Raw genomic sequence first — 16,692 nt, 5'->3', positions numbered from 1 at the left:
TCTTCGGCAGCTCTTATTATCCACGACATACAGATTCTGAGACTTATGTGAAGGGTCGCAACCTGCGACGACCAAGGAGAAGAAATTCGTCAGATGCTGAATTTAGAAAGATAATCAGAAGCCAATGCGATGGCCTCTTCAACCTTATTTGGGTGAACGCCATTGCCAATTGACGTTGGACCCTTCCCACCGGCTTTCCCTCCGACAGCACCAGAGACTGTGGCAGCCCAGTCATTTGCCGAGGCACCCTGGTCAATCATTGCCTTCGAAAAGATAAGTAAGCATGAGTTACCACTTTGGGACAAACAGCCAGAAAAAATAAGGGTATGATGAAACCTACCTTGGACACGTAGCATCCATGAGCCACTCGACCCTGTTCAGAATCTGCAGCTAGAACATAGACTGTCTTATCTTGTAGTTTGGATTTGACAAAGTTCAAAGACTCACTGACGGCTTTCGCATTTGCCGAAATAGGAAGCCTGGTGACTAACCAGGATTTTTCACTATTCTCGGGGGCTTCAAAGTAAGAGGTGATGGCATCAAGGGCCTTCTTGGATTCGAGTTTTTGCAGTGATTTTTGTCCATCAATGACCTTCTTGTTGATGGCTGCAAAACGTTCCCGAAGCCGAGATTTCTGCACAGCGGAAATCGAAAGTTGATTGAGCTCAACCTGCACTTGCTTAGCTTCTTGTTCTTTTTGCGGCCCTAAAGGCATAGCGTCGAGGCGGTCTAGTCGCTTGGCAAAGTCTGTCGCAACTTGCTGCACTCTATGGGCATCTTCCCCAGTCACGGCGATGATCCGGCGAATACCTTTCGCGATACCACTCTCCTCTAAAATGACGAGGTCTTTGATATCGCCAGTTTTCTGAACATGGGTGCCGCCACAGAACTCAATGCTGACTTCGTTCCAGCGAGGGTCTTTCACATTTTGAAGAATTTCTTCCACCTCCACGCCAACAGAGACTACCCGGACAGGGTCCGGGTATGTCTCGCCGAAGACAGCTCTAACGCCTGTGATTTGACGAGCAGTGGCAAGAGGGACTTCTTGTGAATAAACGTCACAGTTCTGTCGAATGTATTCAGTGGATATGTCCTCGATCCTCTCGAGCTCTTTTTCTGTCACAGCTGATTTATGCGAAAAGTCGAACCTGAGCTTTTCGGCAGCAACAAGAGACCCCTTTTGCTCAACCGAATCACCAAGAACTCTCTTGAGTGCAAAATTCAGGATGTGTGTTCCCGTGTGGTTGTTCCGGATGGGCCAGCGACGAAGCTCGTCGTACTCACAAAGGACAGTATCTCCCACGGAGAAAGAGCCATACTTCATGAAACCTGTATGGAGGACATAGCCAGCGTAAAGCTGAACATCACTGACTTCTAGCTCGGCTTTCCCATCAATGATGATCCTCCCAATATCATTTTCCTGTCCGCCCTGCTCAGCGTAAAAGTTGGTGCGATCAAGTATGATTCCAATTTGTTCTCCGGCTGATATGACGGCAGTGTCCGAGTGGAATACTTTCCCGTGGTAGATTGCTTTGACTTCCGCATTGATGTTGCACATTTCGAACTTGAAACTATCATCGGTTTTCGGAACGTCATTCATTTTCTCCAACTTGCCCAGGTCATGGACATCCAACTTAACCGTGTCTGTTGCGGATTTTTTCTGCCCTTTACTGGCCTCTTTCGCCTTCAAACGTGCCTCTTCGAACTCAGTATCGTCAATCTTTAAACCCCTTTCCTCTGCCATAAGGCGAGTTAAATCAACCGGAAACCCAAATGTGTCATACAGTCGCCAAACGTCAGCCCCATGTAGTTTGTCGTTACCCTTAAGTTTCGCTTGTTGTGCATAGCTTTCGAATTGTCGCTCACCACGGTCCAAAGTCTTGGCGAATGAAATCTCCTCTTCATCCAAGATTTCCATGACATCTTGCTGTTTCTTCCTCAGTTCTGGAAACATCTCCCCAAGTTGGTCGACCAAAATGGGGACCAATTTTGAGAAAAAGTTACCTATCTCGACTTGGAAATATTTTCGAGCATAGCGGGCGCCTCGGCGCAAAACTCGTCGTACCACATAGCCACGGCCGTCACTGTTCGGCGTCACGCCATCTGAGATGGCGAAGGTTAAGGTCCGAACGTGGTCCGCAACAACACGGTAAGCCGTGTCAATACCATCAGCGTCACCAGAGCCAAACATTCCTCGATATTCACGTGCTCCTGTGATGTCTTTAATGGCTCCAAACAATGGAGAAAAGACGTCGGTGTCATAATTGGAGGATTTGTCTTGGAGTACGGATACCAGACGCTCGAATCCCATTCCAGTATCAACATGCTTGTTAGGCAAGGGCCGCAACGTCCGATCCGTTTCCCGGTTGTACTGTATGAAGACATTATTCCATATTTCAAGCACATTGGGATCGTCCTGATTGACAAGATGAGAGGCATTGCGCCCACCAATTCGATCGTAGTGAATCTCACTACAAGGCCCACAGGGACCTTGATCGCCCATCTCCCAAAAATTGTCTTTCATATTTCCCGGGAGAATATGGTCCTCTGGTACGCCTACAGCAGTCCATAGAGCCTTGGCCTCCAAATCAGGCTCCAAGCCACCCTCTTCATGACCTTCAAAATAGGTCACATAGAGGCGCTGGGGATCGATGCCATACACTTTTGTCAACAGTTCCCATGAGTAACGGATAGCATCTTCTTTGAAATAGTCACCGAAACTCCAGTTTCCGAGCATTTCAAAGAACGTCTAGGTGTTAAGCAGTTACCATTAGTGATGGAAATCGTTCGGCATTGCCAGTTCAACTTACATGGTGGTAACTGTCCTTCCCTACATCGTCCAAATCCTGGCAGCGCTGCTGTTAGACAAACTATATTGCTTGGACAGATCCTGAATACTGCTTACATTATGCTTTCCTCCAGCGCGGATACACTGTTGACATATGTTAGTGTCAAAATCCCTCCGATGATGGGCTACAGGCATACCTTTTGCGAGTTGACTGCACTTTTCAGTCTTGCAAAATCAGAGTGCGGATCGACAGTCCCTAGGAATATAGATTTAAATTGATTCATCCCAGCATTGGTAAAAAGAAGAGTGGGATCCGAGTGAGGCACAACAGGGGAAGAAGGAACTTGACTGCTGTCAGCTAAGTATACAATGTCAAAGATAAGTATGAAGCATACCGAAAGTGTGGCCATTTTTCCTGAAGAAGTCCAGAAAGGTGTCGCGGACCCGTCTGGCAGTCCACTCTTCACAGTCTTTGGAGTCCAGAGTCATCATGAAGTGTCGATGAAGAGTTTTGGGGGACAAGGATGCTGGTTTGTGTGTGGTGTGCAGACGGTAGAAAGTTCTGGGTTTTGACCTAAATGGTGACAGTGGATGACTCAAAGCTGGGTGCCCCTCCAAGGTTCGAAAGATACGCATCAAGCAGCCCATTCAATGGTGCTACCAACGCTTCTCATGCCTATCCGCTGGGAAATCTTGTATTTATATCTGCTTTTTGGTTCGAAGAGATTTACTCCGCAGAAAACCCTGTCGTAGGACGGGTGCACGTCGATTGCTGCGGGTGGCGCAACGAAATCCTGATGTTTCAAAGCCCGCCGCACAGTAGAAAGCGACCCGCGGAAAGCGATCTAGAGGGGGACAATCAGCCGTTAGCAAAGAGACTCGGGCGCCTACGCATTGGTTGGTATCATATTTATTTGGCTCAATTTCTGGATATTTGGCCAGGCCATTGGCTGATCAAGGTTTACTTTATTTTAGATCCTTGTCTATCTGATACCTCTCGAAAATGTGGGGATTTGTCACCTCTTCGACCGAGCTCAATGCAAATCACCGATGCTATGATGCTGGATGATCCCGAGCATACAATGGATATCCGCAATCTTGATGATAAAATAGTCGATTCCGGGCCCTCGGAATCCTCGATAACCATTTTACCAGGGGTTGAAGCAAGTTTGCCATCCATTCCAGCGCTATTAAAAATGGACATCAGACCTGGATGCAGTGATCTTGTTCTTTACCAGGACCCGAAGTCCCTGACTGTCCCACAGGAAAGGGACTATGTTCGGAAGGCAATAGTGGAGACCAGGCAGCGAGTTCGATCAGAACAGATTGACCGGATTCTCTTCCCAAGAAGCCAAGCAAGACTTTCAGGTGGTACGGTATCAGATAGCAGCAACTCGGGTGGGAATTGCCATCCTGATAGTGATGCAATGGATATTGAGACTGTCCTCTGATGGTTTAAGCGCCTGTTTATTTTGTTTCAGGATTTCCAACACTGTGTAGGGGCTACTTGATTGATTCAGCACGTATGTAATACTACATCATATTTCTGATCATCACAGTGGGTTTTTGTTAGGTGCAGCAAGACATGGTGGTTTTATGCCAGGATGTAGTTAAACAATGTTATAAAACAGTTGACTGATGATGAAGCCTCAGGTAGAATTGCCTAACCTTGGTTAATTTCTTGCTAGGGGCAGCAAAAATGTGATCACATCATCACACTCAATTTGCATTTAGTCTGAGTTTAGGTGGGTTCATTACAAGTTGACATCAAATTTCTTAGGTTTTAAGTTTGTGATCCCAACAGTAGTTCAAATCTAAATAACTACTAAACTAAGACTTAAAGATTCTTAAGGTAAGGGTAAATAGTATTTAATCTATTTAAATACTATTTATATATCCCTACCTATATATAGAATACTTTATATCCCTAGATTAATATATTATATTTCCTCTTTCTATTTCTTAACTAGATAGATGGATAATGCTAAATATAATAAATAGTAGTATGAGATTAAAAAGAAAGAGAATAAGTATTAAATATTCTTAATATTAATTATTAATTTTAACTATAACTTAATTATAATATATTATATATAGTAGTATATCTAAAGAAAATATATTATTTAAGACTACTTAAAAGAACTAAATCTTATATATAAGAGTAAATTACGTATATTCTTTCGTAATATTATGCTATAATTATTATAATATATCTTTAATTAAAGTTATTAATTTAAAATTAGATCTAGAAAGTTTCTTTAATATATTTATTATAATCTTACTTTTTTTAAGAGTCCTTATCTAATCTTAATCCTATAAGATAGTATTTATTAGCTTATTATAACTTCTTCTTTATATTATTATTAATACTTATTTTATAATATATAAATTAATTATAATAGTCTAATATTAAGATTCTATATTAATTTTAGGCTCGCACCCGTGTGGATTATCTTATCTCACTGTATTCTACCTTGGTCATCTCTTCTCCCTCACACCCGTGCAGATTATCTTATCTTATTATATTCTATCTTAGTTATCTCTTCTCCCTTACACCCATATAGATTATCTTATCTTACTATGTTCTATCTTAGTTATCTCTTCTTCCTTATATCTATATAGATTATCTTATCTTACTATATTCTATCTTAGTTATCTCTTCTCTCTTATACCTATATAGATTATCTTATCTTACTATATTCTATCTTAGTTATCTCTTCTTCCTTATATCTATATAGATTATCTTATCTTACTATATTCTATCTTAGTTATCTCTTCTCTCTTATACCTATATAGATTATCTTATCTTACTATATTCTATCTTAGTCATCTCTTCTTCCTTATATCTATATAGATTATCTTATCTTATTATATTCTACCTTAGTTATCTCTTCTCCCTTATACCTATATAGATTATCTTATCTTACTATATTCTATCTTTATTAAGAAAGATAACTATGTGCTAGTAATATATTAATCTTTAAGGAATCTAAATAAGGGATATTAATAACCCCTAAAAACTAGCTAATATATTATTATAATTACCTCTAATATATATACTACTAATCTTACTAAATTAAGAATTATATTAGTTAGTAATTAGCTAATTAGATAATACCCTTATTATTATATCTCTAACTAACTAGACCCTGCACCTACTACTACCCTAATTAATTAGATTATAACCTAGTAGCTAGTACTAATAACTAGGCCTCTTTACTATAATATTATAGCCCTAGCCAGGCACCTATAGGCTTTTAAGCTATATTTTATATATTAAGCTCCCTCCTACTAAAGATAGCTCTTTAAATAGAATAATTAGCTAATTACTAGTTATTTAGCCCTAATAGGCACAGCCTCTCTATACTAAGTTAGGCATCTTTATATATTACTCTTAATATATTTATATTTTTATTATACTTTTACTATATTTTCACACCCCTTCTAGCTACTAATAAGATAATATATAAAAATAATATAACTATTACTTAGTAGCTAGCCCCTCTAGCTAATATCTCCTCCTCTCTTATTAATTAGATCTTTTATTTTATATAGTACTATTATAGTATTAAGGCTTTCACCTAGGACTACCTTATAAAAAGACTAAAAGCTAACTAGGTTACTAATCTTACTAGGTAAGTATATATACTAGCTAGTAAGCTCCTAGAGTATAAGCTAGGCATACTATAGCTACTAGTAGAAGTATAGATATTAATTATATTATTATTAATAATATCTTATACTTAGAAAGTATTAAGCTAGATATAGGGAGTATCTAATATAGTCCCTATCTCTTTACTCCCCTAAACTATTATTAAAGCTCCTCTACCTTAGTCCTCCCTAGCTTAGCTAGCCTATAATAATAATAACTACCTATAGATCTACTAGCATGGCCTACTAGCTAGCCCCTATAATAAGGCCTAACTATCTATAATTATTAAAGAGATCTAATAGATCTTAAGAGATAGTAAAAGTCTTATACTTAGTAGTATATAGATAGTTAGCACTATAGTCCTTCATAATAGGAATCTTAATATCTATATATATATAGTATTAGATTAGGAGTATCTACTATATAATAATAAGATATAGCTTCCCTAGATCTAATCTAGAAAATTAGCTATAATTATAATCTACTAATATACTATACTTATCTACTCTATATCTACTTCTCTTTTACTACTAGGCATAAAAGTTATAGAATAGCTATAAGCTAAGATCTTATACTATAATCTAGAGATATAATACCCTATACTATATATTAGGTAGTATGGTGGCAGCACTCTACTATAGAAGAAGAAATTATTATTAGTTATCTTATTCTAAGATCTATAGGATGCTAACTATCTAATTAGCTATTAGTTAATTATAGATAATATACTATTAGTTATAGAGCTATATAACCTATTCTATAAGATATCCTAGTATATATAATACTACTAATTTAGATATACCTAGCCTATCTATACTACCCTAAGAGTTATATACCCCTACTATGCTAACACCTATAATAAGAAGCACTATATTTATAAGAAGAACCTATCTATCTACTAATATATAGTATACTATAGATAATATACTATTAATAGCACTAAATACCTAGCCTAATATAAATATACCTAATAGCTATAGATCTAAATATATAATAAACTATAATACTTTATAGTGCTAGTAGACCCTATAGGACCTATCCTAGAAGCTATAGCTATAGGACCTACTATACTAGCCTAGCTAGCTAAGCCAGATACTACACTAGAAAATATATCCTTACTAAATCTAGAAGTAACACACCCTCTAATTATAGCTAATATACCCCCTAGATAGTTAGCTAATATACCTATCTACCTACTTATAATATACCCTCCCCCCTAGGCTGCCCCTTCACCTAATATAGTTATATTTACTCACCTAGTAACTAATATTTAAAATATCCTAGTACTCTAGCTCCTACTATATTACTATATAATAATCTACTTATAAAGCATCTTACTATAATACCCCTAGAAAACAGCCCTATTAGATTAGCTAAACCTATTAAACATACCTACCTAGCCTAGCCTGCTGAGCTAGCTAGCTAGACTAATTTAATATAATAGATTACTCCTATCAAGCTTACTAGCCTAATTAAGCCTACTAATCTAACTAAGCCTACTAGACTAACTACTAAAGAAGAAGAAGCATAGAAGGTATAGTATTAGTAGCTCTAAATATAAATATAAATATAAACTCACCCCTATAGAAATACTAGCCTCTCTTAGATTCATAATATATATACCTACCCTACCTAAGTTAAGCCCTAGGAATAGATATATTATTAATATAGTATTAGAGCTAGTACTCTTTATACTTACTAAACTTTTATTATAAGATCTAAGACTAAAAGTATTATACCTCTTTATCTTATTAATCTTAATACTCTCTACTATATTATTATAGATACCCTTCCTACCTAGTAATAGCTTACTCTAGGCCATCCCTACCAAGCCCTAGGTGCAGATATAAAAATAATAATATATATTATTATTTATGCCCCTACACTAACTAGTAATACTAACTATCTTAACTATAAAATAACTAAAAGTCTTAACCCACACCTATAAAACTAAAGATAATAGCACTATATAAGCCTCCCTACTAATACTAGTAATTATATAATAATAAATACCCTTACTAACCCACCTACTAAGAGAATATAGTAATAGCCTAGACCCACTCTAAATAATACTAAAACTCCTAAGCTAGCCACCTAGCACAGTAGCATCCTAAGCATTAATATTAATATCTAAATTAACCTAAAAATCTATATTAACTAGGTCCCTAGCCTTAACTACTAACTCCCTCCTAGCTAGTACTATTATATAGATTAGTAAAAATAATAGCTATAACATACCTTAGATATATAAGATAGGCAGCCCTATCCTAGGCTTAAGTATATACTTAAGTAGAAATAGCTAATATAAAAGCTACCAGAGGTAGACAGAATATAACTACTAATATTATCCTAATATAAATACTAATACTAATATTAATATCTGCATCTAGTACTATAGATAATAACCCCTAGAATATTAAAATACTCTAAATACTCTAATATAATATCTATAACTCCCTTAATATTAGTATAATACTACTACTCTAAGATGTGTAGCTCTAAAGATATATAATTATTATTATTTAGGAATTATAGATTAATTATATATCTAATTTACCCCTTATATACTTCCTAAGGAAGGCTATAGAATATTTCTATATAGTATAGCTACTTATAAGATAGGGGTCCACCCCCTAGGTCTATATATATAGCTAGAAATACTTATACTAGTAGGTAACCTTTATATCTACCTATATAATTAGTATTAATATTTAGCTAACCCTAGATAGTCCTTAGATTACTATCTATAATATATATAACACATCACAGATAATAGAAAATAAGGGAGTAGTAGATCTCTAGATAGTTATTAATATAGTAGATTAACTAAATACTACTACTAGACTAATTAAATATATTATTATTAGGGACTTTAATATTTATAACCCCCTCTAGATAGATTTTAATTACTACCCATGTGCCTAATATAATACTAAAAGGATAGAGGAACTTAAGTAGATTATAATCTAATAGCTGCTAGAGCTAGCTACACTAGTTAGTATAATAACCTACCTATACCTAATACTACTACCTAATCTAAATAAGCCATAAGATAAACAGGATAATAATAATAATACTAACCTTAGTAAGGACTCCCCTAATATAGGAAGTATAATTAATCTATTCCTTATTTCTCTAGGCCTAGTAGACTATATGCACTATATATAGGTGGCTAATCTAGATAGTAACTCTAACTACCTACTAATTAAAACTAAGCTTAATATAAAATTTTAATCTGAACCACTAGTAAAATAGTAAAACTAGACTACTATAAATACTAATATCCTAAATAATATACTAGCAGAGAGCCTTTCTAGTGATAACCTATATATATATACTATAACTAAGGAATTAGACTAATATATAGCTAACTTAGTTAGTATACTCTAGTATATAATTAATATTATAATCTTATAGTACTACCTCTCTAAATACTCCTACTTTAGATTCACCCTAGAATATCACACCCTCCTACATAAAAAAAAAGAATTAAGCATATTATATCCCTATATTAAATATAGTACTAGATAGAAGTATTAGTATCTCTTTATAGTAATCTAGCCTAAGTAGCCAGGGCATATAAACACATAGTCTATATATGCTAATATACTATATTCCACTAGTAGATAACTAATATTAATAATATAGATAATATCTAGCAGGCCATCTAGTAAACTAAGAACTAGGGACCATACTAGGCCTATACCCCCCCCCCTTACTAACCTAATATTAGGTAACCTAGTATTCTAAGCTAAAGATAAAGTATAGCTCCTTACCTAATAATTCTTCCTCTTACCCCTATCTACTAATCTAGATAACCTTTATAATTTTACCTACCCTAAGCTAATTTATATACTACTATTCACTAAGCATAAGGTCTAATATATTATTTATATACTAAAAGTAGATAAAGCACCTAGCCTAGATAGTATTACTAATTAGATACTCTAGGTAAGTATAGGAGTAGTAGTAATACCCCTAATAATATTTTTTAACTAATATATCTATATTAGATACTACCTAAACTACTTTTATATTATAGCTACTATTATACTTAGAAAACCTAGTAAACTAGATTACTCCACCCCTAAAGTATACTAACCTATCACCCTACTAAGTATAATTAGTAAGGTGCTAGAGGCCCTTATTATAATCTAGCTTAGCTACCTAACTAAGATATACTACCTACTACTAGATAACTACTTTAGTAGCTATAAGGGATAAGGTATAGAGATAGTACTCTATATAATACTAGAGACTATCTATATAGGATAGAAAGATAATAAGATAGTATCTATACTCCTCCTTAATATTAGTAGTATATTTAATAATATCTCCTATAATTAGCTTCTACATAACCTCTATGTATACTAGATCCCTACATAGTATACTAACTAGCTTAGTAGCTTCCTTTATAACTAATCTATATTACTAGTACTATTAGAATTCACTCTACTAATCTAATAGGTAGATACTGGCATTCCCTAGAGCTTACTACTCTTACTAATCCTATATATCTTTTATAACACAGATTTAATAACATACATAGATATAAATAATACTATAGTAGTAGATAACACTAATAACATTAGCTATATTAATAATATAACTATACTTATAATCATTAAGTCTAAATCTACTAACTATACTAGGATCTATAAAAACTATTAATAAACCTACCTTTATTAGGCTACTACCTATACCTCCTAATTTAAACTATCTAAATTCTAGCTTATTTACTTCCACCCCCTATATTACTAAGGTAATACTAATACTAATACTAAAGATAGTATACTACTGGACCTAGGAGATAGACAGATTATCTAATTAAGTAAGATAGCTAGGCTACTTAGTGTTACCCTTAATCAGCATCTTATATTTAATAAGTACTTAAAGTATATTAATATAGCTACTACCTAGTACCTATAGGTAATTAGTATACTAGGCAGGTCTAAGTAGGGGCTAAAGCTAGCAGACCTATAATATATATATATAATATATATTATCTCTATTATACTTTATACTACCTTAGCCTAGTACACACTACTAATCTGTGGCTAGAAGCTTTATTATAGCTAATAGGTAAAGATACTTAACTATATCTAATACTAGGCAGGAAAGCTAATCAGTAGGACCTTCTATATAGTTAATAAAGATATATTTAATATAAAACTCTATCTAGTACTAATATCTCTCCTCCTCTAGTAGTAATATATCTAGACCCTTCTTTAGACTATAATAATACTAGTATACTAGATATATATACTAGCTTACTACTACTACTACTAAAACCTACTATTATATATACTAATAGAATCCACAGAGGAGGAGGTAGAACTAGTAATAAGTATTAACTTATATAATATAAAAATATAGCTTTTATAGATAGTGCCACTATGGTGGGTCCCCCTAGAAATTAATATTAATAAGACTAAAGAACTCTCTCTTCTCTACTATTAGATTTATATAGTAGTATACTTAGAAGTAATCTAGATCTACACTAATAGATTAGGTATAGATAGCTATATTAGAATAGTAGTAGTATATCTAGACCTACTAATCCACTATAAATAGTATCTAGATGAGATAAACAAACATAATATAGCTATTATAGAAATTATAGGGCTAGTCCTCACCCTATATCTTATTTAATATAAGCTAATCCTAAATAGAGCTATTACTATAGCCTACTAAGCTATATAAAAATATATTAAAATATACTCTAATAACTAAGAGGCCCTCTGCACACTAGGGAACCCCTAATAGATAACTAGATAGTATCTAATCTAGATTATTATTAAACTCCTTAACTTACTTAACCCCATAGTAGATATCTCTTTCTATTAGTTAACTATCTACTATAGGGTCCTAGGGAATAAGCTAGTAGATCTATATACTAAGAAAGTAACTAAATAATAAAAAGATAGTTAGTAGTAGGACTTAACCATAGTTATAATACTTAACTACCTAATATAGGGCACCCTAGAAATATAGATCTACTAGTATACTAAGAACTGCTAGAGGGAGTAGTAATAGTAGTTAGAATAAGATAATTTACTTTATTATATTCTTCTAGAGGTCTTAACCTACTCCCTAGAAATCTATAACAGCCTATCCCCTGTGGAATGCAGCATGCTAATATAAATATAGATAGAGAAGATTAGCCTAAATTAATATCTTTTAACTATTAACTAGATAGATAATATAATATATCTATATAGATAGGCCCCTAAAATAATCTACTATATATTATTTAACTATACCTACTATAATAACCTACACTAGCAGATATAGATAGATAGGCTCTCCTATAATATAATAGTAGCCCTAGCAGAGGTAAGGAATACTAGATATACTATATAGTTTATATTAAATACTAGCCATCTAATATACCTAGTAGATACTACTTAGCTAGACTAGCTTAAGCTAGACACCCCTAGTAATGCCTAACTTAGGGCACCTATAGATAATAGCTAACTTTCTATTTTTATTATATTCTCTTATATTATACTCTTCTAGTAGGAAGCACTAGTGCATAGGGCCCTAGCTAGTAGATATCTACTATACTAGATACTAACTAGTAACCTTATATTACTAGTATATCTCTAACCCTCATGGCTTAGGAATCTATAGATCTATCTAAAATAGGTAGTAATAATATAGGGGTGGGGGCAGTACCTATATAGGTATAGAAATATAGGAGATATATAGGTAATAGGGAAATTATGATAGTGAGGGAGTATAGAATCTAATAAGTAGTGGTAGTATTACTAGTAGTAGTAGTAGCTATAGTAGTTAAAAGATAGTAGGAAAGGGGGGAAATATATATATATATCTAGGTGTCTAGTCCTCTAACCCTATATATATATATATTCTTATAGTAGTATAGTCTGAATAGGATGGCCATAGGCGATGCTGTAGTTAGTACTGCTCACTAGGAGCCTCTGGCATGGCCCAGCTTAGTGCTGAAATGGAGTAAGGAATTAATTAATCAATCAATCAATCAATCAATCAATCAATATATTAATTTTAGTCTAATTTTATCTTATTTATTAAGTATATTAAGATTTATCTTAAGGAGCTCTCTTCTTTTATTATGTTTATTATATATAATAAGAAGGCTAAATTTTAGGATAAGAAGACTATATAATGGTAGTACTGTGGGTAAGGTAGTATCACCAGGGGTGAAGAGAGATAGGCTAGGCTAATACCTCTTTACTTACCTGGGGTAAGATCTTATATTTATATCTAGCTACTAGCTATCTATCTAAAAGATAAGTTATAGATATTATAGAGATTTCTTAAGTTAACCTTAATAACCTAAGGTTAATCTTAATAATTATTAATCTACTTATATTATTTATTTACTAATATTATATCCTCCCCTACTTAAGATAAAGCCTATTCTTAGTAGGTTATCTAGCTCCTTACTAAAAGATTCTTGTAGTTTAAGGGAGTAATATTATGTATAGTAAGTAGGATTAGATTTATACTTAGTAAGTAATATTAGATTATATTTAGTAAGTAGTATTAGATTATGCTTAGTAAGTAGTATTAGATTATACTTAGTAAGTAGTATTAAATTATACTTAGTAAGTAGAGGAAGATTATATATAGTAAGGAGGATTACTAGTATAGTTACTATAGTAGAGGTAAGGTAAGATTATATATTATTTATTTTAATTTTAGGTAACTTTATTTTATCTTATTTTTTTTTTATCTCTTATATTTCTTTTTCTCTTTTTTTTTCTTCTCCTATAAGTATCTTTCTTTTTATTATATTAATTATTATCTTCTTTTAGTAAATCTTTTTCTTTATATATTAGTCTCCTATATTCTTCTTATACTTAGTAAATATAAATATCTTATAAAAGAAGAGTAAAGGCTACCTTATTTATTAAAAGAATATAATTACTTTTAGTAAATTTAGTAAGTATTTTTTCTAGCTTTAGTAATTATCTTTTACTAGTAATAGAAGATTATTTTAGTAGGCCTAATAAAAGTATATTAAAGATGATAGATATTATTTATCTAATTATCTAAAAGTTTAATAAGAATAGGAAGCTAGATATAAAGAAATATACTTATTTAGACTATATATTAGCTATTATTCTCTAGTAGTAAGATATATCTTATAAATATATATTAGCTTATAATAATTATTTTTTAGGTAAGGATCCCTTTAGGGGATGTATCTCTACTCTTAGTTATAATAGATTTATATTTTTTTAGGAGTCCTATACTAACTATACTTAAAGTAATTAAAAATTAGTATATTTATTCTATATATAGGGTCTTTATATATAGAATTCTAATACTCTTAATAAGTATATATTCTTTTTAATAAATATTTTTTATCTATAGTTACTAATTTTTTTTACTTCTATAAACTTATTATTTAAGCTAGTAGTCTTAGTTTTCTTATTAATTATAATAATAAGTTATATAATTAGCCTATAAAGTTAGTAATAGTAACTAATAATTATAGTAAGGAGTTAGATAATAGTACTAATAAAGATTCTCTAAATAATAATAAATATATATAATCTAGTATAGAAGATAATATTAATACTTTTATAATAAAGATAGATTCTTTTAATATTTCTTATAATAAAGGCTCTTCTTCTATAGTAGAGATAGGTTCTTTTAGTATTTCTTATAATAAAGACTCTTTTTCTATAGTAAATAAGACTCTAGCTAAGAAGTATTATTTTTTTTTAAAATATTTTATAATAATAGTAATTAGTCTAGCTAAGAGATATTATTCTATTATAATAACTTTTTCTTATACTTAGACTAGTTCTTCTTTAGTAACTTCCTTTCTTACTTAAGATAGTTTAGTTAGATTAGCTCTCTCTCTCTCTTAGATTAATTTTATTATAATAATTTCTTCTTATATTTTAGTAAGTATCTTATTGATAGCCCTAAAGAAGAGCTCTATTAAATATTATTTTTTTTATTATTACTTAGTTATAAAAATTCTTTTAATAAAGTTTATATTCCCTAGCTAGTAAGTTATATTAATTAGGGTAATTATTATAATCTTTTTATAGTTCTTTAGAATCTTTAGGTATTTATTTATTATATTAAGACTTATCTAGAGGAATTAGCACCTCCTCCTAATAATAATAATAATTTATTTTAGTTAGCTAAGGTATTATCTTATAGGGTTCTTAATATAAAGTTTAATTTAGATTTTTAATTAGTAATTATTTATTACTTTAGTTAATTAGTATAATTCTTAATATCTTATTATAATTAGTTTTATTTTATAATTAGTAAAATCTATTAGTCTATAATTCCTTTTCTTTTTCTTAGAAAAGTAATTCTAGTATAGTATTATTTTATAATTTATCTATATAAATATATTATTTTTATACTACTCTATTTACTCCTAATAAAAGAATATTATAACTATAAATAATCCTTTAAAATCTATCTCTCTAGTATTCTTTTAAGATATTAATTCTAAATTATTACTTTAAATTCTTTTCTAATTTTTATTATCTAAAATAGTTAAGTCTTTATTACTCTATAGCTCTAGTAACTCTATTTATTATTATATAAGATAGCTATTTCTTACTAATTTTTATTTATTAATATATTAAATTTTCTACTTATTTATCTTATATTATATCTCTAATCCCTTCCCTACTTATTATAAACTTTCTTCTAAATATTTTTATTTATTATATTCTTCTATTATATACTATAATAGTTCTTTATATAATAATATTAGGGGGTTAGTCTTATTAAGTATCTTTTATTTTAATTAGATTAGAGATTAATAGGCCTATTTTTTATAGCCTAATATTAAGACTTATTAATATTTATAAATATTATAGGTTATCTTCTACCTCTACTTCTACTAATCTCTATTTATTAATAAGATTCTTTAGATTATATCTACCTAGTTCCTATAATATATATATTCTAAGAGAATAAGTCCTAATTATCTTATATAGCTTAAACTACTTACTCTTAAATTTTTAAAAGCTTTTATTTTATATAAGGATCTACTAGCCCTTCTTAAGATAATTTTTTTTTATTTATAAATCTTAGATTATCCCTCTCTTAATTATATATTCTAATAGCTTCTTATTTATTAATACTTATATATATATTACTTTTATAAGCTTATTATAATTATTTTTCTTTATAGATTCTCTTATATTATCTAGTAATCTTAGTTTAATCCTATATAATAGATAGAAGAGGCTTTTACTAATATTTATAGAGATATATATTTATA

At 31.4% G+C, this 16,692-nt stretch overlaps 1 protein-coding gene across 1 annotated transcript, besides 18 other annotated features; it reads right to left on the bottom strand.

Annotated features, from left to right (window-relative positions):
• Nucleotides 1-89: 89 nt before the first annotated feature.
• ACLA_057200 (alanine--tRNA ligase) lies at nucleotides 90-3,277 on the bottom strand (the record flags this gene model as incomplete). The annotated part of the gene is made up of 6 exons (XM_001276489.1): nucleotides 90-263; nucleotides 341-2,749; nucleotides 2,811-2,846; nucleotides 2,906-2,932; nucleotides 2,986-3,131; nucleotides 3,184-3,277. The coding sequence occupies 6 exons, from the start codon at nucleotides 3,275-3,277 to the stop codon at nucleotides 90-92; spliced, it is 2,886 nt and encodes a 961-aa protein (XP_001276490.1).
• A 1,959-nt stretch (nucleotides 3,278-5,236) lies between these two features.
• Nucleotides 5,237-5,728: a microsatellite.
• Nucleotides 5,296-5,400: a microsatellite.
• Nucleotides 5,348-5,725: a microsatellite.
• Nucleotides 5,356-5,728: a microsatellite.
• Nucleotides 5,412-5,728: a microsatellite.
• A 2,077-nt stretch (nucleotides 5,729-7,805) lies between these two features.
• Nucleotides 7,806-7,949: a microsatellite.
• Nucleotides 7,898-7,951: a microsatellite.
• Nucleotides 7,952-8,769: 818 nt separating this feature from the next.
• Nucleotides 8,770-8,820: a microsatellite.
• A 1,421-nt stretch (nucleotides 8,821-10,241) lies between these two features.
• Nucleotides 10,242-11,342: a mobile genetic element.
• A 1,852-nt stretch (nucleotides 11,343-13,194) lies between these two features.
• Nucleotides 13,195-13,236: a microsatellite.
• Nucleotides 13,237-13,421: 185 nt separating this feature from the next.
• Nucleotides 13,422-13,460: a microsatellite.
• Nucleotides 13,431-13,460: a microsatellite.
• A 314-nt stretch (nucleotides 13,461-13,774) lies between these two features.
• Nucleotides 13,775-13,817: a microsatellite.
• Nucleotides 13,818-13,910: 93 nt separating this feature from the next.
• Nucleotides 13,911-14,040: a microsatellite.
• Nucleotides 13,911-14,061: a microsatellite.
• Nucleotides 14,062-14,862: 801 nt separating this feature from the next.
• Nucleotides 14,863-15,028: a microsatellite.
• Nucleotides 15,025-15,124: a microsatellite.
• A 904-nt stretch (nucleotides 15,125-16,028) lies between these two features.
• Nucleotides 16,029-16,144: a microsatellite.
• Nucleotides 16,145-16,692: the final 548 nt, after the last annotated feature.

The sequence above is a fragment of the Aspergillus clavatus genome, genomic scaffold, assembly GCF_000002715.2.
Source record: "Aspergillus clavatus NRRL 1 1099423829736 genomic scaffold, whole genome shotgun sequence".
NCBI lineage: Eukaryota > Fungi > Ascomycota > Eurotiomycetes > Eurotiales > Aspergillaceae > Aspergillus > Aspergillus clavatus.
The sequence above is the reverse complement of the archived record's forward strand: the minus strand, read 5'-3'. Positions and strand labels throughout refer to the sequence as shown.